This window comes from Cyprinus carpio, chromosome B15, assembly GCF_018340385.1.
Source record: "Cyprinus carpio isolate SPL01 chromosome B15, ASM1834038v1, whole genome shotgun sequence".
NCBI classification, from domain to species: domain Eukaryota; kingdom Metazoa; phylum Chordata; class Actinopteri; order Cypriniformes; family Cyprinidae; genus Cyprinus; species Cyprinus carpio.
This window is the reverse complement of record NC_056611.1, coordinates 1,250,053-1,277,763: the sequence shown is the minus strand read 5'-3', so window position 1 is coordinate 1,277,763 and position 27,711 is coordinate 1,250,053. Positions and strand designations below refer to the sequence as shown.

The 27,711-nt window shown below is 36.7% G+C and overlaps 3 protein-coding genes across 3 annotated transcripts; all 3 read right to left on the bottom strand.

Annotated features, from left to right (window-relative positions):
- Nucleotides 1-6,268: 6,268 nt before the first annotated feature.
- On the bottom strand, nt 6,269-7,521 carry LOC109047145 (olfactory receptor 1D2-like). The gene is made up of 2 exons (XM_042738860.1): nt 7,504-7,521; nt 6,269-7,274 (listed from the first exon to the last, which is right to left on the bottom strand). Exons 1-2 carry the CDS (start codon nt 7,519-7,521, stop codon nt 6,327-6,329), a joined length of 966 nt encoding a protein of 321 aa, XP_042594794.1. The 3' UTR covers nt 6,269-6,326.
- A 4,742-nt stretch (nt 7,522-12,263) lies between these two features.
- On the bottom strand, nt 12,264-13,106 carry LOC122139756 (olfactory receptor 1D2-like). Its single transcript, XM_042738887.1, has one exon. The coding sequence runs from the start codon at nt 13,011-13,013 to the stop codon at nt 12,264-12,266; it is 750 nt and encodes a 249-aa protein (XP_042594821.1). The 5' UTR covers nt 13,014-13,106.
- Nucleotides 13,107-21,537: 8,431 nt separating this feature from the next.
- On the bottom strand, nt 21,538-23,363 carry LOC109105517 (olfactory receptor 52K1-like). The gene is made up of 2 exons (XM_042738859.1): nt 23,346-23,363; nt 21,538-22,548 (listed from the first exon to the last, which is right to left on the bottom strand). Exons 1-2 carry the CDS (start codon nt 23,361-23,363, stop codon nt 21,601-21,603), a joined length of 966 nt encoding a protein of 321 aa, XP_042594793.1. The 3' UTR covers nt 21,538-21,600.
- Between the last annotated feature and the right edge of the window lie 4,348 nt (nt 23,364-27,711).

Sequence of the window (27,711 nt, the reverse complement as noted above, 5' to 3'; positions counted from 1 at the left end):
GTTCACTTTCTGTTAGGGTGGGCTTCCACCATTTGCTCAGTGCTCTGTATGTGAAACAAAGTCTCTGATTGTTTTTCTCCCTGATTTCTAGTTTGAACTCACTCTGCCAGCTCATCTTCATAGTCCTCAGAGAGGAAGGCTGAGAGGAAACCCATTTCAAATTTTTTCCAAGTGGTAATAGAAGATCAAACTTCCCACCAGTCATGTGCTGTGCCGTATAGGACAGTGCGGAAGGTAGCCTAGGTGTCAGCATCAGCCAGGGGATGTAAGGCCAAAAAGTCTTGACAGCAAATAAATACAACAGTGGATCAGCATCATCTGAGGGTCTTCCAAATGTTGGAAGTTAACTTCAAATGATCACTTTTGACATACCAATTCGAAAAACTAACAGAATGCATAGTCGACATAAAAAACTGGATGACGAGTAATTTCTTACTGCTAAATTCTGAAAAAAAGAGGTGTTAATTAGAGGACCTAAAAGCTCTGCATGTAATAACCTAGAATGGTGTCTAAGACTTGATGGCTGCTCTGTCAATTCTTCATCATGAGTTAGGAACCTAGGTGTGCTATTTGATAGCAATCTTTTCTTAGAAAGCCATGTTTCTAGCAACTGTAAAATTGCATTTTTCCATCTCAATAATATATCTAAATTACGGCCTGTGCTCTCAATGTCAAATGTAGAAATGTTAATCCACGCGTTTATGACCTCAAGGTTAGATTATTGTAATGCTTTATCGGGTGGTTGTTCTGCAAGTTAGTCCAAAATGCAGCAGCTAGAGTTCTTACAAGAACCAGGAAGTATGACCATATTAGCCTAGTCCTGCACTGTTTTCCTAATTTATGTTGTTCAGTTGCTTTGACGCAATCTTTTTTGTTTAAAGCACTATATAAATAAAGGTGACTTGACTTGACTTGACAGCTGGTGTATGAGTGCAGCCTCTGATGGTGGAGATGAAGATGGGACGGTGTGGTGAGATGGTAATGGAGCACTTCTTGGTTGGTCTACCACTGCTTTTTCAAGTGATTTGAAATGATTACGCATTTCGAATTGTAAATATTATTATTATTATTTTTGTTATTTTCTTGGTGCCCCAACTGCCCCAAAAAACCAACACATACATTCCATAATTTTCTTTTTAATTTTATTTCCCCAACATTTTATTATTGCCCACAGAATTAAATACACACTACAAACATGGCCACTAACCTTCCTTCACCTTCAGTGTCTGTGGAAATTGAACCCCCTCCAGATATAGCAACTCCAGTCTGGCCACCTGTGCAACCAAGACCAGTTTCTCCACCTCACATTTCCACCTTCCAATTCACGGCCACCAGAGGTGGAAAGTCCAGGGGTCAGAAAGTAAAAGTCCTGCCATATGTTTATTCCACCCATGGACTCAGCCAGCTGATTTCACCAGAGGTGGGACCAATCCATTCCTTTGAAGTCACAAGCAAGTCTCAAGTCAAATCCAAAGTCCTCAAAGAGTTAAAGTTAATGAGATAATTATGTGACTAATTAAATGATGATTGTGCATTAGTGATGAACACCTGCTGTTATTGAGAATAACAGAGGATCAGCTGTCAATGTTTTATTGGTTAAAATGATGCCACGATCGTGAAGATCAGTGTTTGCTTTAGTTGTGCTCTTGACCCTTGTCTTCCTGTGTTAGATCTTTCTCTGTAGTAAGGCATGTGGTGCCGTAAAGCGGTGAGGTTAGAGCTGTTCAGTGACCAGCTATTAGCTGTATTTATATGATGAGATAGATGAGCTCTCCTGTGTTCATTCAAAATCACTTTTTCCTCCCTTTATGTTTTGGTTTTGCGTAATCAACCCTGTGAAACTACGGAATGGCCAGAGGGGGTTAAATTGTTGAAGGTGAAGGAGGGGTAGTGTCCATGTTTGTAGTGTGTATGTAATTCTGTTGGCAATATAAAATGTTGGGCAAAAAAAAATTAAAAAGGAAATTATGGAATGTATGTGCTGTTTTTTGGGGCAATTAGGGGCACCAGGAAAATAACAAAAAAAAAAAATAAATAGCAAACTACAATATATGTCCAAAATTTACAAGAGGTTTACAATTTTTCCAGCTCACATTTCAATCAACAAAGATTAACTCGATAACACCTAATCACATATCCATTTTCCTAATTACCTCTCAATTGCTCAACAAACAGAATTGCACAATTTCACATTTTCTTTTCCACAAGCTCTTTTGCAAGAAAAACAGTGCAAAAGTCAAGTAAAGACAATCAATCAAGTGATCACATTCAAATTCAGTTTTTTTTTCTATAGTCAAGTCCCTGTTCAGGTGCCATTTCTGTAATGGTGGTGGCACCCAGGTAAACAGTTTTAGTGAAAAATGATTTTACCAACTTAAAATGTTCGGGTGCCAGACAGGAATAAGCCTTTCAAAAAGTAGTTAAACCCAGATGGCTTCACCTCAGCAGTTTCCATAATCCCGTTCTCAGTGTATTTACAATTCAAAACCGATAAAAAAGGGAAATACAAACAAGATTAATTCCAGTCACCCACACCATTAAACGTATTCATATAATAAGATGGAAAAGAAAATACTCACATATTAAGGGGAGTTTTATGGTATGGTATGCATCGGCGAATGTGGTGTGGATGAACTTTGGGTGTGTGCTGGTGTGTTACGACAAGCCATGAGCCATCTGACTGGCCACTCGTGAACTTGGGGAAACAGAGTTTTCCAAAAAGCAAATGGAGGTGGATTTTCTCCAAGGAAAAGACACACCTGGACTAAATTACATGATTAACAAGAGGGAAAACTAGGTCATGGAGAGAACGTGGAGAGAGAAACACACACAGACATTCCAGGGGCATGACGGTGCATCCTCACACTGTAGAAACAATCGTGGGAGGGACAGGTTGGACTTTGGGAGAAGGCTCGGGTGGAGGATGGACACCTGGGAGGAGGACAGCCAACAGAGTCCAGGGTGGAGACGACAGAGGGAGGAGCCAGGGAGCAGAAGACAGGAGGAGCCAAGGCGGACCAGATGGAGGCAGGAGCCAGGGAGGAGACAGGAGGAGCCAGGGAGGGGACAGGAGGGACTTGGAGCTGGTGGAGACAGGCGGGACTCAGGCCACAGCCATGAAGGCGACCCACTGTGGAGCCGACGGAGGGAGGAGCCATGGTGGAGGAGACAGGAGAAGCCAGGATGGACCAGACAGAGGGAGGAGCCAGGGATGAGACAGGAGGGACTTGGAGCAGGCAGAGGCGGGGATTCAGAAGGCCGCGGTGGAGCCAGAGCAAGGGAGGACCGAGGAGGAGCCAAAGTGAAGGAGGAGCCTGACAGAGCCAGAGTGACGGAGGGATGAGGCACAGCTGGAAGAGTGGAGTCCTGAGGCGATGGATGGTCGATGACAAACCAAGGAGAAGGCGGAGCCGGAGGGATGAGGGACCCCGGCGGAGCCAGTGGGTTGATGGGCGGAGGTGGAGTCTGGCACTCAGAGGCTGGAGGTGGAGGCAAGGGATTCTCCAGCCATGCAGATGATGAAGATTGGCAGACCCAAGGAGCTCACACCGAACAGATGGTGGGCTGAGGGTGAGCAGAGGATCTGCCAGACAACAGTGGTGGAGGAGGCAGGAGCAGGAGGGTGGGTGGTCATTTCTGAGCCTCCGGGCTCTCAGTGCTGGTCTGCGCTGCCCACACACACACACCAAAAAGCGAATGGGCATGTCCGCATATATATCTGCCTCCCAGTCTATAAGGTTACCTTCCAAATCCAGCAGTCCCAGATCCCTTGTAATCTCACCCTCAGCCATGGTGCAGTGGGCCGGGCTTCTCTCCGCACTCTCTCTGTCCACGGCCTTCTCCTTCGTGGTGAGGGCTGTAGCCGACTCTCACTCCTGATCTGACGTCACTTGAATTTCCGGCTCCATGGTGATCCTCAACTCTGTCGCACCATGTGGCATTGGCTTGTTGGTTGCGGTGGGCTCAGGCCGACGGATGGAGGAGCCAGGACAGACCAGACAGAGGGAGGAGCCAGGGAGGAGACATGAGGGACTCTGGGTCTGGCTGTGCTCTGGATCAGCCCTCCAGTTCAGTCCAGTGGTGTCTGGAGGTCAGCGGGGCGATGGTTATTTACCCCGATCCAGAACAGTAAGTTTAGCGCAGCAGCAAGCTGGCTGAACTCAACTGCATACTCCAAGATGGGAAGGTCCTTACGCGCTAGGGCGGTGAACTTGGTGGCTAGGGGATCCATGGAGGAAAATGGGAAAAAAAAACATTGAACAAAACACGGAAAACAAAAACCGAGGGGAACATGCAATCTATTTCTTTTTGTAGGTCGGGTCTTCTGTCAAGACTGTGTCGGAGGGAATGACGCAGAGACGTGGATCAAGAAATAGACTTAAATATAATCCAAACACAGCGGAAATCCATACAAGGAATGGCTGGTGACACACGAACATGACGTATTAAGACCTGACAAGGACAGACAGCACAGACTGGGACTTCATTGCACGGGGAAACGAGGACAATTAACAAGAGGGGAAACTAGGTTACGGAGAGCATATGGGGAGAGTAACACACAGAGACAGTCCAGGGGCAGGACATGTTTATTATGAGAGAAATCACAAAAGTGCGGAATTCAGTCAGCGAGTACATGCACTGAACAAAGCTTGTTTCAGCGATGACTAATCTGAATGCCTCTTATTGGCCATTGCATTCATAAACTCAACAGAATCATGTGTGATTGGTTATAATACCAAAAAATGTGTCAAAAGAAATATAAAGCAGATCGCCACTTTTCATTTTCACTTTATTCGCAATAGCAGTAAGAAATTTAGCTTAATTGTGTGGCCATTCCAGTGATACAATGTACTTTTACTTCATGGGACCTATTTAGTCTAAACAGAATGCGTTGGCTGGTTGTTTCTCCACTCTAGTTAGAAAATGACAGATGTGCAAATGTATTTTTAAATGCCAATCTTTAAAGTATTACATGATTTATTGTGGTGTTGTAATTTCAGGAAAGAAAATAAAAACATACAGACGTAAAATGCGGGACACTCATTATGTCTTGCGGGATGCGGGGCAAAGCTCCCAATTTCATGACTATCACCCTAAGAAGACAGTTGTTGGTTAGCAGTAAGATGACTATAACATATACAGTCAGTAGCTAACTGGAACATGCCAAGTAGCCAAACTGTTATCCTAATTATATAACCACATTTTATAATTGATTTGTTTTTTGTCTGTGATCACTCGTTTGAGACTATACAAAAATGTCACATGCTAAATGTATGCCAATAGTAAAAAAAACACATCTCAACTGTACGTTGAGCACACTGTGACATAAACAAACAAACAAACAAACACCCTGGATGAACACATTACACTCAGACCTACAGGCAGTTTAGAATCTATTATTCACGTGACCTGCATGTCTTCAGACTGTGAGGGTAACTGTATAGAAAACCCACAGCAACATGGGCAGAACATACAGACTTTTTATGATTTACAATTTCTGAACAGTAAAATCAAATTAGTTATATTTCTGTATAGTATGTCATTGTGCATGACCCTAAGCAGTGTTCCCTTTGAGCCTGGTGATGCTCAATCCATTCCTGCAGGGGCTCCACAAAAGACTTTATATTTCTCTCAGTTTATGAATAAACAGGAAGTGAATACAAATATATCTGAAAGAAAAAAAAAAAAACTTATTTTGGGTGCCTTTGACAAGAATGCTCCTAAAAACATGAAGGTTTCTCTTAGATTTTCATTACCACATTACAAATTATGTTTGTGTGTGTGTGTGTGTATATATATATATATATATATATATATATATATATATATATATATATATATATATATATATATATTTTACAGAGAAATTATTTAGGTAAACAAAGTGTATTACATAAAGCTATACATTCATATATTTACTCACTGGAAATTTAAGTCTTCAGTTGTTTCCTAGCAAAAACAGCCATGATGTAGAGCTTTTAAAATGTTAGCATTGATTTTTTTAAACTAATCATGAACAATTGTAATAGCATATAAAAAGAAATTAATTAATTAAAACAAATACCGGTAAATAAATAAATCAATCAATAGGAATCAAACCACAGATTACAATATTTCTGGCTGTAAAACAGCAGAAAACTGTAAAACAGATAGTCATTGCTGAACATGAATTTAATTTAATACTGATGTGCCATGTATAAAAACCATCTGCAGAAAAATTCTTTACTGTGATTAATGTTATTTTAAGGGCAATTAAGGGCACTCCATTAAACCAACAAGCATTCTAAAACACAGAAAATATTGAGTTTTTTGAATTACTGAAATAGTCACTTAGATATTCCTACTTTTTTCTTGAAAAACAGTCTAATAACTTGCTGACGTACTGCTGTCAGATTTAATCCATAAATAAGAGGATTCAAAATGGGTGGTATGAGTAGGAATTCCAGAGCCATAAAATTACGCACACCTTGAGGCACATTCTTTGAGCCGTAACGACTGTACAGTACATCAAACAAAAATGCAATAGTCACGTTGATCAGTGAAAGCAAATGTGGAACACATGTTTGCATAAATTTGTGCCTACCCTCTATTGATTTTAAGCAGTTTCGTATCAAGTGAAAATAGGAGAAATATATCAATACACCATGTCCGATGTATACAAAAATAACAGTATAGCCAAACACATTATTTACTGTTATAGAAAAACAAGAAAGTTTTGCAACTGCCCAAATCTCACAATATAACTTTTCAATAGTAAAGCCGCATAAAGTAAGTCTAGCTGTTAATGCAATTAGAATAGTGATGAAAAAAATGGGGGCCAGCCAGCAGAAAAGGATCCATTCAAGAACTTTCTGATTTGTCATTACTGAATGATACTCCAGTGGTCTGCATATTGCCACATACCTGTCATATGCCATTACTGTTAATGTTGAAATTTCACACAGGGCAAATGAATAAATGACAAATATCTGAATCATACATCCAGAATAAGAAATCACATGATCTTCAGCTAATAAATCATACATGAACTTTGGGTAGAATCCAGCAGTGCCATAAAGTGCATTTATACACAAATTGCATATAAACACATACATCGGCTCGTGAAGCTTCTTATATGAGATTATAGTGAAAATTACTGTTACATTACAAAATACCATCAAGGGATAAAACAGTACAGTGAAAGAAAAAAACACAAATCTGTTTTCCATTGTTTCATTAAGACCTGAGAGTGTAAATGCTAAGAAACTGGTCTCATTCTCCAGTGATGGTTGCACCTGGAATGATATTTAGGGAAATGGAATATCAAAATATGTAAAAAAAAACAAACAAACAAACAAACAAACAAAAAAACACACACATACATACATATATATATATACATATATATATATTATATATATATATATATATATATATATATATATATATATATATATATATATATAAATATATATAATTTTTTATTTCTCAAGTTGCACAGTTGCAAAACAATTGAAATCTTACCATGTTCACTGTTGGCATGTTTCCTGTAGTGTTTTGTAAAGGTTCGATTTGGTTTGCTATATATAGACTCTGGACTCATGCTAATTGCCTTGTCCACAAACATTGAAAACAGGTTTAACAAGCTCTCTAAAGGCTTTCTTTTCTTTTCTTTTCTTTTTTTCTTTCTTTTAAGTTAAAATAACTGCCCGTCTATGCCAATCTGTGCCTATAAGTAAAATTTTACAGTTTAAGTTGGATATAATGAATTGAATATAATATATAAGAATACAGTCTAAGTTGCCATTCATGTTTCGGCCAATATATCAGATCCACCACTACACAGTTATGAAACCTGTATTACACAATTTAACAAGATGGTTGCTTTAGTTCATTCAAAAGGAATGTAAACCTATAGTATGTTTACCTAGTGGTTTCCTGCACAAATAAGTCATAACTGGATCTCATGTTTAATTGTTCTGTTGTCACAACAATAGGAAACATTTGCTCTTTAAAAAAATGAATAAAAAGTGCTCTGCTTTTGTCTGCAGGCTCAGACTGTGTGTGGGAAACAGGCCTTTTGCAGGATCCCATTGTCCAGTTGGAATAAATTATAAAATTATTTTGCACTGACTGGGTACATAAAAATCAACTCCAACAGAGCCGCCACTTGTAACATGTTATCATGGCCCTTGTCATAAAGACCAGAGCTAGACTCAAGTTTACAATCAGATGGTTAAAAAAAATATTATTTTCTAAAGACAGAAAGAAAAGCACTTATTTTCACACAATTCTGTTTTATATGACAAAGATTACAAGACTATAGATATTAAAGTGACGATGTGACGACGTTGACATGACATACAGCCAAGTATGGTGACCCATACTCAGAATTCATGCTCTGCATTTAACCCATCCAAAGTGCACACACACACACCGTGAACACACACCCGGAGCAGTGGGCAGCCATTTATGCTCCGGCACCCGGGGAGCAGTTGGGGGTTCGGTGCCTTGCTCAAGGGCACCTCAGTCGTGGTATTGAGACTCGAACCCACAACCTTAGGGTTTGGAGTCAAACTCTCTAACCACTAGGTCACGACTTCCCCAATTAAAATTAAATAGAAGTTTCATTGTTTATGGTGTTGCCAGAAACAGGAGCAGATGTTGTTAAGTGAAACATTTATCTGCAAGACACCACATGTCCTCTGAAATATATTACTGCAGTAACATTGTTACATAAAGATGTCTACATTGGTTGGACAGTATTATTTCCCTGACTTTTACTCTTAGTTTTTACTACACAGTAGACAACTGTTTAATAAGCACAATTTTTTTATTATTATTATTTTTTTTATAATTATATATGCAACTTTTAGCTCATGTTCTACAAAAAACAAACAAACAAACAAACAAAAAAAAAACTTCCAGCATCTAGGATAAAAATGTCCATGGACATGTTATATATCAACAATACATATAGATACCGGCAGCAAGGACTTTGTCACAAAAACTTTGCAATATTCTCTATTATATTTCTGCTTGTCCATCAGTGTCACAACCATGGCATGATTTTTATTTTTATTCCAGCAGCAGGCATATCTGCCACATCCCAATGGCAGGCATTAGCACCAGGCCCCCAATACAGGCACAAGCTCTTGGTTCCTAAGTATAGCAGGGTTTCCTTTTTCTTTTTGCAATAGAATGATCATGACAAGTTCTTTATTACTGAATGAATCATTTATTGTTTACTAACCATTGTGAGACAGCACACACAAAGAGCACACTACAGTATGGCAAATGGAATATTATACAGATCCTTCTAAAAAAAATAGCATATTGTGATAAAAGTTCATTATTTTCCATAATGTAATGATAAAATTAAACTTTCATATATTTTAGATTCATTGCACACCAACTGAAATATTTCAGGTCTTTTATTGTTTTAATACTGATGATTTTGGCATACAGCTCATGAAAACCCAAAATTCCTCTCAAAAAATTAGCATATCATGAAAAGGTTCTCTAAACGAGCTATTAACCTAATCATCTGAATCAACTAATTAACTCTAAACACCTGCAAAAGATTCCTGAGGCTTTTAAAAACTCCCAGCCTGGTTCATTACTCAAAACCGCAATCATGGGTAAGACTGCCGACCTGACTGCTGTCCAGAAGGCCATCATTGACACCCTCAAGCGAGAGGGTAAGACACAGAAAGAAATTTCTGAACGAATAGGCTGTTCCCAGAGTGCTGTATCAAGGCACCTCAGTTGGAAGTCTGTGGGAAGGAAAAAGTGTGGCAAAAAACGCTGCACAACGAGAAGAGGTGACCGGACCCTGAGGAAGATTGTGGACAAGGACCGATTCCAGACCTTGGGGGACCTGCGGAAGCAGTGGACTGAGTCTGGAGTAGAAACATCCAGAGCCACCGTGCACAGGCGTGTGCTTTTGAACCAGAAACAGCGGCAGAAGCGCCTGACCTGGGCTACAGAGAAGCAGCACTGGACTGTTGCTCAGTGGTCCAAAGTACTTTTTTTCGGATGAAAGCAAATTTTGCATGTCATTCGGAAATCAAGGTGCCAGAGTCTGGAGGAAGACTGGGGAGAAGGAAATGCCAAAATGCCTGAAGTCCAGTGTCAAGTACCCACAGTCAGTGATGGTCTGGGGTGCCATGTCAGCTGCTGGTGTTGGTCCACTGTGTTTTATCAAGGGCAGGGTCAATGCAGCTAGCTATCAGGAGATTTTGGAGCACTTCATGCTTCCATCTGCTGAAAAGCTTTATGGAGATGAAGATTTCGTTTTTCAGCACGACCTGGCACCTGCTCACAGTGCCAAAACCACTGGTAAATGGTTTACTGACCATGGTATTACTGTGCTCAATTGGCCTGCCAACTCTCCTGACCTGAACCCCATAGAGAATCTGTGGGATATTGTGAAGAGCAAGTTGAGAGACGTAAGACCCAACACTCTGGATGAGCTTAAGGCTGCTATCGAAGCATCCTGGGCCTCCATGACACCTCAGCAGTGCCACAGGCTGATTGCCTCCATGCCACGCCGCATTGAAGCAGTCATTTCTGCAAAATGATTCCCGACCAAGTATTGAGTGCATAACTGAACATAATTATTTGAAGGTTGACTTTTTTTGTATTAAAAACACTTTTCTTTTATTGGTCGGATGAAATATGCAAATTTTTTGAGATAGGTATTTTGGGTTTTCATGAGCTGTATGCCAAAATCATCAGTATTAAAACAATAAAAGACCTGAAATATTTCAGTTGGTGTGCAATGAATCTAAAATATATGAAAGTTAAATTTTTATCATTACATTATGGAAAATAATGAACTTTTATCACAATATGCTAATTTTTTGAGAAGGAGCTGTATATAATGCAAAAGTATATTGTTAATAGAACTTTGCTCAAATTTTGATGTAAGAAAAAAAAAATCATGGCTGAAGTTATTACACATTGTTTCCAATGTCCTTCTACTGGACTTACAAAAATTGGCCAAATAAGACCATGGATAGGCCTACAATCAACACCTTTGTGACACAAATACTCATGTATGCTTTACTATGTTAGTGATGACATCTTATTGATTGCCATTGTTATTATATCAGGTTAATATAATTTTCTAATGCAGGTGTCTCCCACCCTGCCCCTGGAGAGTTACCATCCTGAAGATTTCAACTCCAACGCCAATCAAGCACACCTGAATCAGCTAATCAAGGTGTTCAGGGTTACTTGACAATTACAGGCAGGTGTGTTGGAGCAGAGTTGGTACTGAAGTATGCAGGATGGTAGCTCTTCAGGAGCAGGATTGGAGATCCCTGTTCTGTCACTTAACCAAACCCCAGGACTCTAAACATCTAAAACATATGTGCAAAACACTAGATTTAAATAGAAACATGAAATGGCCACATAAAATGTCCTTGGTAGTCAGGTGTTTTTTTTAATAATGAATTTCTTTTGTATGTAGAACTACTTTCTTATGGCACTGTATAAGTATCTTGCCCACAAGCAGTAATTAGTTATTCGAAACGTCACTTCAGAACTAGTAACAGGGTCTTGGTGCATTGCTTTAGGAACATGACCCTTGTGCTGGTCTCTTTGCCACTCCTGTTTGTATCCTTGTCTCAGGAATATATGATTATATTGTTGTATTCATAGCCAATGTTCGATAACTTGACAGTATGGTAGTGAGTAGGAAAATGACTGTATGCAAAACAAAGCACATGAACTGAGCATTATGCTATTGTAGTACTGAAGTATTTTTTCCAAGAATGGCAGTTTGTTTTTATACACACATTTCTATTACAACTCAAACACATTTTTTTCTTTTTTTTTTTTTTTTTTTATGAATAGCAAATATAAATTAAATCAGAGCTGTTTTCTTTGATATTAACATTGAGTGCACCTGAATGCAAGAAAATTTCACCCAAAATTAACATTTTTTTTTTCTTGTTCCAAACACCCTTGTGTTCTTTTTCATAGATCTTCTACTTCATTTCATACCTAAGAACAGCCATTAATCATGGTAAAATCAAAAGGCTTATTGTCCATAAACAATGCCCATGAATAAACTCTACTTAAAAAATAGTCACAATCATTCTGGAATAAAAAAAAAATAATAAAACATTTTGACTTGATAATATCTTCATTCAGAGATTCCCACTTGTTTTTTGAAAAACAGTCTAATAACTTGCTGCCGTACTGTTTTCAAATTTAGACCGTAAATAAGGGGATTTAAAATTGGTGGCATGAGTAAGAATTCCAGGGCCATAAAATTACGCCCCTTGTGGCAAATTCTTTGAGCCATAACGACTGTAAAGTACATCAAATAACAATGCAGTAGTCACATTGATCAGTGAGAGCAAATGTGGTACACATGTTTGTATGAATTTGTTTCTGCCCTCTATTGACTTCCTACACTTTTTAACCAAGTGAATGTACGAGCAAAATATCAATACTGCATGTCCAAAGTATGCAAGAATAACAATGTACCCAAACGCATTATTTAATGTTGTAGAAAAACATGAAAGTTTTGCAACTGCCCAAATCTCACAGTATAACTTTTCAACAGTAGAGCCACATAAAGTGAGTCTAGCAACTAACATAACTGCAACAGACACGCACAAAAATGGAGTCAGCCAGCAGAAAAGGATACATTGAAGAAGTCTCTGACTAGTCATTACTGAATGATACTCCAGTGGTCTGCATATTGCCACATACCTGTCATATGCCATTACTGTTAATGTTGAAAAGTCACATAAAGCAGATGAATAAATGACAAATATCTGAATCATACATCCAGCATAAGAAATCACATGATCATATGATAATAAATCATACATGAATTTAGGATAGAATCCAGCCGTGCCAAAAAGTCCATTTACACATAAATTACAGATAAACAGATACATTGGCTCGTGAAGTTTCTTATATGAGATTATAGTGAAAAGTACTGTTACATTACAAAAGACCATCAAGGGATAAAACAGTACAGTGAAAGAAAAAAACACAAATCTGTTTTCCATTGTTTCATTAAGACCTGAGAGTGTAAATACTAAGACACTGGTCTCATTCTCCAGTGATGGTTGCACCTGGAATGATATTTGGGGAAATGGAATATCAAAATACGTAACAAAAAAACAACAAACAAACTAATATATATATATATATATATATATATATATATATATATATATATATATATATATATATATATATATATGAATAATTTTTATATATATATGAATAATTTTTATTTCTCCGGTTGCAAAACAATTGAAATCTTACCATGTTCACTGTTGCCATGTTTTCTGTAGTGTTTTGTAAAGGTTCGATTTGGTTTGCTATATATAGACTCTGGACTCATGCTAATTGCCTTGTCCACAAACATTGAAAACAGGTTTAACAAGCTCTCTAAAGGCTTTCTTTTCTTTTCTTTTCTTTTCTTTTCTTTTCTTTTCTTTTCTTTTCTTTTTTTCTTTCTTTTAAGTTAAAATAACTGCCCGTCTATGCCAATCTGTGCCTATAAGTAAAATTTTACAGTTTAAGTTGAATATAATAAATTGAATATAATATGTAAGAATACAGTTTAAGTTGCCATTCATGTTTCAGCCAATATATCAGATCCACCACTACACAGTTATGAAACCTGTATTACAAAATTTAACAAAATTATGCTTTAGTTCGTTGAAAAGGAATGTAAACCTATAGTATGTTTACCTAGTGGTTTCCTGCACAAATAAGTCATAACTGGATCTCATGTTTAATTGTTCTGTTGTCACAACAATAGGAAACATTTGCTCTTTAAAAAAATGAATAAAAAGTGCTCTGCTTTTGTCTGCAGGCTCAGACTGTGTGTGGGAAACAGGCATTTTGCAGGATCCCACTGTCCAGTTGGAATAAATTATGAAATTATTTTGCACTGACTGGGTACATAAAAATTTGTGGTGGGCATAGATTAATTTTTTTAATCTAGATTAATCTCACTGTAATCTTGGAATTCATCTAGATTAATCTAGATTAAAATGGCTCATTTGAATTCTGCCGAAGGCATTCAGATTATGTTAAATAAGATGTACTTGTTAGTACTGATAGAGCTGTGCTGCACTCAAACTTAGTAGTTTGACGATGACTCTTCCCCTGCGCTACATTGCTTGGCCCGGCATCTTCCGCATTAGCTAAGGGATGCTTTGCATTTAGGTTGTACTTGAGACTGGAAGAACTCCTACAGTAAACTAATTCGCATTGCACAGGTTGCAAACAACCTTACGCCTGTTTCACACATACTCCGTCTGCCGTAGCATTTTTTTATTTTTTTTACGCACCCATGTTAACGGATTCCAGCATTCACACGGTTGTGGTCCGTCAGTGCGTTCCACGAGCAGTGCGTCTGCAGATCGTTTACGTACCGAGTCTATTTTTGCTGTGAATTAAAATGACAGCACATTGTTCGCAGTAAAAATTAACATGGATTGACACGGAAATGCAGTAATTTCACAATAAATGTATACTAATTAAAGCCTACTGTGTTTCACATGCAACACATTGGTTTTTGGCTAGGTTTAAAACAAGAAAAAGAGCACCTTTAGATAAACGAGGCAACATGATATAGGCCTATGCACTTTAATGGAAGCAGAAAAACAAAGTTCATTAAGAACCGTGCGATTGCGTGTAATAAAGATTTAAATGCAAAAGGCACGAGAGTCGACTGTTTCTGTCAGTGGTGCTTTAATTTTAAATATTTGCGATATTCCAACAAGAAAAGTAGGTTAATTGTTGTGTTTAAATGTTTTGCAGCTTGCTTGAGCAGCTTATTATACAAACCTAGAAGTCAAATGCATGAATAATATGTTGTTTATATTTATTACGTTTAATCTTGGAATCATCTAGATTATGAAAGATTGTTATGTTCATTTGATAAGAGTCGAACTTTTTTTTTCAACATGGTTTGAAATATAAAATAATGTACAAATGTTGTGTTTGTGGAGCTGTGCTGCACTCAAACATAGTAGCGGACTGATGGACTCTTCCTGTGCGCTAGCACAATTGTCCGGGCTGCTTCTGCATCACACGCATTAGCTAAGGGATGCTTTGCATTTAGGTTGTACTTGTGAGACTGGAAGAGTCTCCTACAGTAAACTAAGCTTCGCATTGCACAGGTTGCAAACAACCTTACGCCACAGGTTCACACATACTCTCGTTCTGCCGCCCCTACCGTAGCATTTTTAGGTATTTTTTTTTTTTTACGCACGGTGAAATGTTCATAACGGATTCCAGCACCCAACTTTGAGAATAGTTGTGGTCCGTTTTTTGCGTTCCACAAGCAGTGCGTCTGCAGATCGTTTACGTACCTAATCTATTTTTGCTGTGAATTAAAATGACAGCGCATTGTTCGCAGTAAAAATTAACATGGATTGACACGGAAATGCAGTAAGTTCACAATAAAAGATGTATACTTAATTAAAGCCTACTGTGTTTCACATGCCAACACATTGGTTTTTGGCTATAGGTTTTAAAACAAGAAAAAGAGCACCTTTAGATAAACGAGGCAACATGATATAGGCCTATGCACTTTTATGGAAGCAGAAAAAACAAAGTTCATTAAGAACCGTGCGATTGCTTGTAATAAAGATTTAAATGCAAAAGGCACGAGAGTTGACTGTTTCTGTCAGTGGTGCTTTAATTTTAAATATTTGCGATATTCCAACAAGAAAAGTAGGCTAATTGTTGTGTTTAAATTCAATTCAATTCAATTCAATTCAAGTTTATTTGTATAGCGCTTTTTACGATACAAATCATTACAAAGCAACTTTACAGAAAATTAAGTTTCTACAATATTTAGTAGTAGCTTATCAGTGATGACTGTCAGTTCATGCGCATATGCAGAAATGTTCAGAAAAAATCAATAAAAGACGTAAACAAACAGACGATTAACACTATTAACAGCAATTATGCAATCAAACTTATTGCAAAATGTGGTAGTTCTGTATGTTGTCTCTGGGTTAGCATCATCTGAGGTCCTCTGAGGGGTTGGCATCATCTCTTCTCAGGTGTTCTGGATCCAGACTGGGGCTTGTGTAAATCCTAGTTACCACGGGATGTAAATCCCGTGGCAAAGCAGAGAAACAAAGAGAGACATAATTAGCGTAGCTGCTGTTCCAGCCAAGTAAAATTAATTAGATTAACCCAAGCTAAAGAATAATAATGCACATTTGATCAGATATAACTGCAGTCCAAAACATATGAGATGCATTATTTGAATGCTTGGCCAAAGAGGTGTGTTTTTAATCTAGATTTAAACAGAAGAAGTGTGTCCGAAGAGAGAACATTATCAGGAAGGCTATTCCAGAGTTTGGGAGCCAAATGCGAAAAAGCTCTACCTCCTTTGGTGGACTTTGCTATCCTAGGTACTATCAAAAGTCGAGCGTTTTGTGACCTTAGGGAGCGTGATGGGGTTTGTAGCGTGGTAGAAGACTAGTTAGGTACGCAGGAGCTAAGCCATTAAGGCCCTTATAAGTAAGTAATAATATTTTTGTAACTGATACGGAAATTAATAGGTAGCCAGTGCAGAGACTGTAGTAGTGGGGTAATATGATCATATTTTCTTGACCTGGTAAGGACTCTAGCTGCTGCGGTTTTGGACTACCTGTAGCTTGTTTATTGAGGATGCAGGACAACCCCCTAGCAGTGCATTACAATAGTCCAGTCTAGAGGTCATGAATGCATGAACTAGCTTTTCTGCATCAGGAACAGGTAACATGTTTCGTAGCTTGGCAATGTTTCTAAGATGGAAGAATGCTGTTTTTGTAACATGGGAAATATGATTTTCAAAATGTTTTGCAGCTTGCTTGAGCAGCTTATTATACAAACCTAGAAGTCAAATGCATGAATAATATGTTGTTTATATTTATTAAGTTTAAACTAATGTCTATGATTATGAAAGATTGTTACTGTTCTGTGATAAGAGTCACACTTTTTTTTTTAACATGGTTTGAAATATAAAATAATGAACAAATGTTGTGTTTGTGGACTAAACAGCCGCGGATCAGTAGCGGACTGCAAACGAGTCCTATGTGAAAGCACAATGAGTCCGTGCTGCTTCTGCAACACACACACACGGACTGCATATGCACTGCAGACGGAGTATGTGTGAAACAGGCGTGAGTCTTGTTGAGGTTTTTTTTGGGCAAGCTTGGTAATTTCACAGTAGGAATAGCATAGGCTACACACAGGTTCGAAGACTCGTTCTCGCCCCCTACAGTGCAATTTGTCTAGGTATACATCCGCGCTAAACTATCACGGTGAAAGTCATCATAGCTTGCGTAGTATAGACCCAGCTCCCAACCCAACTTTGAGAATAGATTAACGGCGATATTTTTTTTTTATCGCCCAATAAAAGTCTCACGTTAACGCAGCACGTTAACGCCGAAAACGGCCCACCACTAATAAAAATCAACTCCAACAGAGCTGCCACTTGTAACATTTTATCATGGCCCTTGTCATACAGACCAGAGCTAGACTCAAGTTCACAACCAGATGATTAAAAAAATTTATTATTTTCTAAAGACAAAATTATTTCCCTGACTTTTACTCTTAGTTTTTACTACACAGTATACAACTATTAAAAAAACAATTTTTTTTTTTTTTAATAATTATATATGCAACTTTTAGCTCATGCTTACTGGTTAGACTACTGTGGAATTTCTATGAAAAAACAAACAAAGTTGAGAGAACAAAGTGCAAACACTTCCAGCATCTAGGATACAAAATGAGCATGGAGCATGTTATATATCAACAATACATATAGCTCCAAGGGCAGCAAGGACTTTGTCACAAAAACTTTGCAATGATTCTCTATTATATTTCTGCTTGTCCATCAGTGTCACAACCATGGGATGATTTTTATTTTATTCCAGCAACACGCATAGCAGATGTTGATGCCAATCCAATGGCAGGCATTAGCACCAGGGACCCCAATACATGCACAGCTTTTGGTATCCTAAGTATAGCAGGGTTTCCTGTTTTTCTTTTTGCAACAGAATGATCATGACAAGTTCTTTATTACTGTTGAATCTTTTATTGTTTACTAACCATTGTGAATAAGCACACACACAAAGAGCACACTATTTTTGGCAAATGGAATATTATATGTAATGCAAAAGTATATTTTTAATAGAACTTTGCTCAAAATTTCATGTAAGATAAAAATTTTATTTGCTGAAGTTGTTACACATTGTTTCCAATGTCCTTCTACTGGACTTACAAAAATTGGCCAAATAAGACCATGGATAGATCTACAATCAACACCTTTGTGACACAAATACTCATGTATGCTTCACTATGTTAGTGATGACATCTCATTGACTGCCATTGTTATTATATCAGGTTAATTACATTTTCTAATGCAGGTGTCTCCAACCCTGCTCCTGGAGAGTTACCATCCTGAAGATTTCAACTCCAACGCCAATCAAGCACACCTGAATCAGCTAATCAAGGTGTTCAGGGTTACTTGACAATTACAGGCAGGTGTGTTGGAGCAGAGTTGGTACTGAAGTATGCAGGATGGTAGCTCTTCAGGAGCAGGATTGGAGATCCCTGTTCTGTCACTTAACCAAACCCCAGGACTCTAAACATCTACACTGTAAAAAGTGATACTCTATATTTACTCAATAAAATTGTGGCAACAGATTACAAGCAATATTATTAATTAAATTTAATGATACAATTAGAATTAATTAGAATTAATCAAATGAGATCTTACAAGCAATCATTCAAAATGAGTAAAATAACATGAAAAAAATAAGTAAAATGTATACAAAAATTTTGGCATTTTGTTGGACAAAAAACGAGAAGCACCTGGCTCAAAACCTGCGCATATAGAGACAGGGTTGCACATGTTAACCCGCCCCATACCTACTCTGATTGGTTCGATCGTCTTTCATAGGCATACATGATAGGAAATGTGTGCGTAGTTGGTGTACACCGTTAAAAATAATACCACTATATTTACTTAATAAATTGTGGCAACAGATTACAAGCCATATTATTAATTAAATTTAACACATAAGAATTCATTAGAATTAATCAAATGAGATGCTTAGAAATTAACCATTCAAAATGAGTCAAATAGCACAAAAAAATAAGTAAAGTTTAAACAAAACAAAACAAAACAAAAAACATTTCTTTGAGAAAGAAAAACAAATCACTATGCTAAGGAATACTATGTTATGCATACCAGGCCAGTAGTTAGCGATTAAGAAACACAGCGCAAAAATGTAATTCACAAAATCATGTTTTTGTTGCTTACATGGGATGATACAGGCATAGTGTTCAAAAGCTTGTGTTTTCAAGCCCCCAAAACAGAGTTATTGAAGACACCTGATGTTAACAAACAGAATCACTGAAGGAGAATAATCTACATTTGGTTACCATTATGGTGGTCAGTGTTTGCTTTAGTTGGGCTCTTGACCCTTAATCTTCTAAACAATCTTTTTGGTTGATGTAATTGTGATACAGCAGTTAGACAAGCCAATAAATAATAAGATCATCTGGTGTTGTTTGTTTTGACATCGTTTGATCTGGATTTCTGAGTTGGTTGTGTCTTATCAACAACAGATGTCCTTTGTCTGTACAGTATAAGGTCTGGTATTTTCAGCATAATCAGAGAGATTCTAAGAAGCAAATGTTTCAAAACATTTTAAAAAAAAAGAAAATTTATTTAATTTAGGCAACAGACATCAAGAATCAGGCTGAGAACCTCAACAATGGTGACCATCAAAAAGCATGTTGCACTGCATTCTGGGTTCCACCAATCAAAACTTATTTATGGCTCCCATCATGCTTTGCGGCATGAATAAATTATGAGATTAATTGTCTTAAGATTTATTCTTAATATTTTCTTTTATTTTTACTTTTTTATGCAATTTTTTAGTAGCTTGTTTTGTGATGCTTACAGTTCATCTGTTAATCTGAATATGCTGTTCGTCACCATTCTTGAGATTCATACGCTGGTTCTTGATGTCACTGTGTGTCTAAAAGAAGGTTTCCTTTCCCCGCTACAATTTTTTTTCTTAATCAGAATTCATAAACTCTGGATTTAACAGGAAATTTCAGGTCTTCTATTGTTGAATTACAGGGGCTGCTATATAGAATGTTAATTTAACTCAGGGAACAGGCCCCTATTTATAACGCTCAGGCCAAACAATGATTATGTAAAATCATAACCAACACCACCTGAACAGCTTTACTCTTGGCATATCTATTTGTTATAATTCAGTTACAACAACCATACAAAATGTAGTATTAAAAAGTCAAGGGTCAAGAGCCCAACTAAAGCAAAACACTGACCACTATAATGGAACCCTATAAATTTACCCTTTTCTTCTTCAGTGATTCTGTTTGTGAACTTTAGGTGTCTTCAATAACTATGTTTTGAGGGACTGAAGACACAAACTTCTGAACATTATGCCTGTATCATATCTATGTAAGCAACAAAAATGTGAATTTGTAAAAAAGTTGACGTCATGTGCATGCATATAATGTTTTCACAGCGTGTTTCATGATCGCCAACTACTGGGCTGGCATGTATAACATAGTATTCTTTAGCATAGTGTTTTTTTTTTCTGTTTTTTTTTTTTTTTCAATGAAATCAATATTTTTGTGTAAATTTTACTTAATTTTTTCATGTTCTTCTAATCATTTTGAATGGTTGCTTGTAAGCATCTAATTTGATTATTTCTAATTAATTCTAATGTGTTAAATTTACTTAATAATATAGGATATACAATTGTAAACAATTTTATTGAGTAAATAAAGTGAATCATTTTTTACAGTGTAAAACATATGTGCAAAACACTAGATTTAAATAGAAACATGAAATGGCCACATAAAATGTCCTCGCTAGTCAGGTGTTTTTTTTAATAATGAATTTCTTTTGTATATAGAACTACTTTCTTATGGCACTGTATAAGTATCTTGCCCACAAGCAGTAATTAGTTATTCGAAACGTCACTTCAGAACTAGTAACAGGGTCTTGGTGCATTGCTTTAGGAACATGACCCTTGTACTGGTCTCTTTGCCACTCCTGTTTGTATCCTTGTCTCAGGAATATATGATTATATTGTTGTATTCATAGCCAATGTTCGATAACTTGACAGTATGGTAGTGAGTAGGAAAATGACTGTATGCAAAACAAAGCACATGAACTGAGCATGATGCTATTGTAGTACTGAAATATTTTTTTCCAAGGATGGCAGTTCGTTTTTATACACACATTTCTATTACAACTCAAACACATTTTTTTTTCTTTTTTATTTATGAATAGCAAATATAAATTAAATCAGAGCTGTTTTCTTTGATATTAACATTGAGTGCACCTGAATGCAAGAACATTTAAACCAAAATTAACAACTTTTTTTTCCTTGTTCCCAACACCCTTGTGTTCTTTTTCATAGATCTTCTACTTCATTTCATACCTAAGAACAGCCATTAATCATGGTAAAATCAAAAGACTTATTGTCCATAAACAATGCCCATGAATAAAATCTACTTAAAAAATAGTCACAATCATTCTGGAATAAAAAAAGAATAAAACATTTTGACTTGATAATATCTTCATTCAGAGATTCCCACTTGTTTTTTGAAAAACAGTCTAATAATTTGCTGCCGTACTGTTTTCAAATTTAGACCGTAAATAAGGGGATTTAAAATTGGTGGCATGAGTAAGAATTCCAGGGCCATAAAATTACGCACACCTTGTGGCAAATTCTTTGAGGCATAACGACTGTAAAGTACATCAAATAATGATGCAGTAGTCACATTGATCAGTGAGAGCAAATGTGGTACACATGTTTGTATGAATTTGTTTCTGCCCTCTATTGACTTCCTGCACTTTTTAGCCAAGTGAATGTATGAGCAAAATATCAATACTGCATGTCCAAAGTATGCAAGAATAACAATGTACCCAAACACATTATTTAATGTTGTAGAAAAACATGAAAGTTTTGCAACTGCCCAAATCTCACAGTATAACTTTTCAACAGTAGAGCCACATAAAGTGAGTCTAGCAACTAACATAACTGCAACAGACACGCACAAAAATGGAGTCAGCCAGCAGAAAAGGATACATTGAAGAAGTCTCTGACTAGTCATTACTGAATGATACTCCAGTGGTCTGCATATTGCCACATACCTGTCATATGCCATTACTGTTAATGTTGAAAAGTCACATAAAGCAGATGAATAAATGACAAATATCTGAATCATACATCGAACATAAGAAATCACATGATCATATGATAATAAATCATACATGAATTTAGGATAAAATCCAGCCGTGCCAAAAAGTCCATTTACACATAAATTACAGATAAACAGATACATTGGCTCGTGAAGTTTCTTATATGAGATTATAGTGAAAAGTACTGTTACATTACAAAAGACCATCAAGGGATAAAACAGTACAGTGAAAGAAAAAAACACAAATCTGTTTTCCATTGTTTCATTAAGACCTGAGAGTGTAAATACTAAGACACTGGTCTCATTCTCCAGTGATGGTTGCACCTGGAATGATATTTGGGGAAATGGAATATCAAAATATGTAACAAAAAAAACAACCAAACTGTATATATATATATATTTTTTTTTTTTACACATTTTATTTCTCCGGTTGCAAAACAAGTGACATCTTACCAGTGTTCACTGTTGGCATGTTTCCTGTAGTGTTTTGTAAAGGTTCGATTTGGTTTGCTATATATAGACTCTGGACTCATGCTAATTGCCTTGTCCACAAACATTGAAAACAGGTTTAACAAGCTCTCTAAAGGCTTTCTTTTCTTTTCTTTTTTTCTTTCTTTTAAGTTAAAATAACTGCCCGTCTATGCCAATCTGTGCCTACAAGTAAAATTTTACAGTTTAAGTTGGATATAATAAATTGAATATAATATATAAGAATACAGTTTAAGTTGCCATTCATGTTTCAGCCAATATATCAGATCCACCACTACACAGTTATGAAACCTGTATTACACAATTTAACAAGATGGTTGCTTTAGTTCATTCAAAAGGAATGTAAACCTATAGTATGTTTACCTAGTGGTTTCCTGCACAAATAAGTCATAACTGGATCTCATGTTTAATTGTTCTGTTGTCACAACAATAGGAAACATTTGCTCTTCTAAAAAAATGAATAAAAAGTGCTCTGCTTTTGTCTGCAGGCTCAGACTGTGTGTGGGAAACAGGCCTTTTGCAGGATCCCATTGTCCAGTTGGAATAAATTATGAAATTATTTTGCACTGACTGGGTACATTAAAATTAGTGGTGGGCATAGATTAATTTTTTTTAATCTAGATTAATCTCACTGTAATCTTGGAATTCATCTAGATCAATCTAGATTAAAATGGCTCATTTGAATTCTGCCGAATGCATTCAAATTATGTTCAGTAAGATGTACTTGTTAGTACTGATAGAGCTGTGCTGCACTCAAACATAGTAGTTTGACAATGACTCTTCTCCTGTGCTACATTGCTTGGCCCGGCATCTTCCGCATTAGCTAAGGGATGCTTTGCGTTTAGGTGGTACTTGAGACTGAAAGAACTCCTACAGTAAACTAATTCCACATTTGCACAAGTTGCAAACAACCTTACACCTCTTTCACACATACTCCGTCTGCAGTGCGTATGCGTAGCATTTTTTTATTTTTTTTACGCACCCATTAACGGATTCCAGCATTCACACGGTTGTGGTCCGTCAGTGCGTTCCACGAGCAGTGCGTCTGCAGATCGTTTACGTACCGAGTCTATTTTTGCTGTGAATTAAAATGACAGCGCATTGTTCGCAGTAAAAATTAACATGGATTGACACAGAAATGCAGTAATTTCACAATAAATGTATACTAATTAAAGCCTACTGTGTTTCACATGCAACACATTGGTTTTTGGCTAGGTTTAAAACAAGAAAAAGAGCACCTTTAGATAAACGAGGCAACATGATATAGGCCTATGCACTTTTATGGAAGCAGAAAAACAAAGTTCATTAAGAACCATGCGATTGCTTGTAATAAAGATTTAAATGCAAAAGGCACGAGAGTCGACTGTTTCTGTCAGTGGTGCTTTAATTTTAAATTATTTGCGATATTCCAACAAGAAAAGTAGGCTAATTGTTGTGTTTAAATGTTTTGCAGCTTGCTTGAGCAGCTTATTATACAAACCTAGAAGTCAAATGCATGAATAATATGTTGTTTATATTTATTAAGTTTAAACTAATGTTTATGATTATGAAAGATTGTTACTGTTCTGTGATAAGAGTCACACTTTTTTTTTTTTTTACATGGTTTGAAATATAAAATAATGAACAAATGTTGTGTTTGTGGACTAAACAGCCGCGGATCAGAAGCGGACTGCAAACGAGTCCTGTGTGAAAGCACAATGAGTCCGTGCTGCTTCTGCACCACACACACACGGACTGCATATGCGACTACAGGCGTGAGTGAGTCTTGTCGAGTTTTTTTTTGGGCAAGCTTGGTAATTTCACAGTAGGAATAGCATAGGCTACACACAGGTTCGAAGACTCGTTCTCGCCCCCTACAGTGCAATTCGTCTAGGTATACATCCGCACTAAACTATCACGGTGAAAGTAATCATAGCTTGCGTAGTATAGACCCAGCTGCCAACCCAACTTTGAGAATAGATTAACGGCGATATATTTTTGCGTTAGTCTCACGTTAACGCAGCACGTTAATGCCGATAACGGCCCACCACTAATAAAAATCAACTCCAACAGAGCCGCCGCTTGTAACATGTTATCATGGCTCTTGTCATACAGACCAGAGCTAGACTCAAGTTCACAATCAGATGATTAAAAAAATATATATATTTTCTAAAGACAGAAAGAAAACCATTTATTGTCACACAATTTTGTTTTATATGACAAAGATTACAAGACTATAGATATTAAAGTGACGACGTGACATGACGTGACATACAGCCAAGTATGGTGACCCATACTCAGAATTCGTGCTCTGCATTTAACCCATCCAAAGTGCACACACACACCGTGAACACACACCCAGAGCAGTAGGCAGCCATTTATCCTGCGGCGCCCGGGGAGCAGTTGGGGGTCGGTGCCTTGCTCAAGGGCACCTCAGTCGTGGTATTGCCGGCCCGAGACTCGAACCCACAACCTTAGGTTTAGGAGTCAAAATCTCTAACCACTAGGCCATGACTTCCCCAATTAAAATTAAAGAGAAGTTGCATTGTTTATGGAGTTGCCAGAAACAGGAGCAGATGTTGTAAAGTGAAACATTTATCTGCAAGACACCACATGTCCTCTGAAATATATTACTGCAGTAACATTGTTACATAAAGATGTCTACATTGGTTGGACAGTATTATTTCCCTGACTTTTACTCTTAGTTTTTACTACACAGTATACAACTATTTAAAAAGCACAATTTTTTTTTTTTTTTTTTAATAATTATACACTGTAAAACCTGACAAGTAACTTAACTCAAACCGTTTGAGTAAACAGATATCCTTAAAAACCTGACAAGTTAGGTATACTCAAACCATTTGAGGAAACCGATTGCCTTAAACCATTTAAGTTTTAAAACTAACACACTGTAAAACCCGACAAGTAACGTAACTCAAACCTTTTGTGTAAACAAATATCCTTAAAAACATGACAAGTTGGGTTTACTCAAACCGTTTGAGGAAACCGATTGCCTTAAACCATTTAAGTTTTAAAACTTAACAGTTATGAGTACTCTGAACTTAATTCAGTTGAGTTCACTGAAAGAAGATTTACATTGCAATTAAGTAATTAAGTGATTAATTGAGTGATAATTGAGCATTAGTGATGAACACCTGCTGTTAACAAACAGAATTACTGAAGAAAAGAGAGAAAGGAACTACAACTGACCTTCAGACACAGCCTCAATAAAACCTGACAAGTTATGTTAACTCAAACCGTTTGAGGAAACCGATTGCCTTAAACCATTTAAGTTTTAAAACTAATAGTTGTGAGTAATCTGAACTTAATTCAGTTGAGTTCACTGAAAGAAGATATACATTGCAATTAAATAATTAAGTTATTAATTGAGTGATAATTGTGAATTAGTGATGAACAGCTGCTGTTAACAAACAGAATCCCTGAAGAAAAGAGAAATACAAGAACTACAACTGACTTCAGACACAGCCTTAGATGAAATCAACTGAAATAAAATACATTAAATCTCTCAAGATCTGATTAAAGAACCCCACAAACACGCATCACCAGCTCCACTTATTAATAACCAGACTGACTTTATTTCAGTCAGACGTCTACAGAAGATCTGATTGAGAATTAACTAAGGTTTAGATGTTGATTTATTTTTTCATTTGAAGTAACCATGTTAGAGATCAGTGTTTGCTTTAGTTGGGCTCTTGACCCTTGATTTCTGTCTTATTTTTTTTTTTTTTGGCTGTTGTAACCATTTGTTGTAACTCAAAAGCCCAGAGAAAATATCATCAGGTGTTATACACACACTCGCACTCTTATAAGCTGCTTTTATCCAAAGCAACTTAAGGTGCATTCAGGTTAGCATTTTTTTTTTTATCTAACCTGTACCTAGATGTTGGTTGTTATACTGTATATTGGTGATGATAATCATTGATTATTGAACTGTTTGGAGTCTAATCTCTGATGAAATAGGTGTTGCGTAATTAGTTGGATTGATTATTTTAAAAGTGATTCTAAGAGCCAGTGGTTCTGTGATAATCAGTTAATATAAAGAATTTTCCAAACAGTTTGTTTTCTGTGGTGTCACTTAGTCACACACATACATCAATAATCAGCATATGAACCTCAACAATGGTGACCATAAAAAAAAAAAAAAAAAAAAAAAAAAACAATGCAGCAGAGCATGCTGGGGGCCATGGATGAGTTTTTGTACTACAATAGTACGCAGCATACATTGCAGCATGTTTTTTTTTTTTTTTTTTTTCGTAACCATTGTTGAGGTTCATATTCTGATTATTGATGTCTGTGTGTGACTGATTGACACCATAAAAGACCAAACTGTTTGGAAAGTTCTTTATATTAACTGATTATGAAACAGCTCCTCACTTTTTGAATGGCTTGTATTGTAATCAACTGAACTAACTATAAGAACACCTATTTAGTAAGATTTTGAACTCTGAACAGCTCCATAATTGATGATTATCATCTCCAATATGCTGTATAACAACCAATACCTGATCATATTTTTTCTGGGTTTTTTGAGTTATAACAAACATGTTTCAAAAACACATTGTTACAACGTCCAAAAAAAAAATAAAATAATCTAAGACAGAAGTCAAGGGTCAAGAGCCCAACTAAAGCAAACACTGATCTCTAACATGGTTACTTCAAATGAAACAATAAACCAACATCTAAACCTTAGTTAATTCTCAATAAGATCTTCTGTAGACGTCTGACAGAAATAAAGTCAGTCTGGTTACTAATAAGTGGAGCTGGTGATGCTGTTTGTTAACAGCAGCTGTTTATCACTAATGCTCAATCAGCACTTAATTAATCACTTGATTACATAATTGCAAAGTTTTAAAACTTACATGGTTTAAGTAAAGGCAATCTGTTTACTCAAACGGTTTGAGTTACTGTGACTTGTCAGGTTTTACAGTGTATATGCAACTTTTAGCTCATGCTTACTGGTTAGAGTACATGGAATTTCTACAAAAAACAAACAAACAA

Bases quoted from the DNA above. Each gene is read 5' to 3' on its own strand.
- LOC122139756 (XM_042738887.1), bottom strand. From the start codon at position 13,013: ATGGAAAACAGATTTGTGTTTTTTTCTTTCACTGTACTGTTTTATCCC.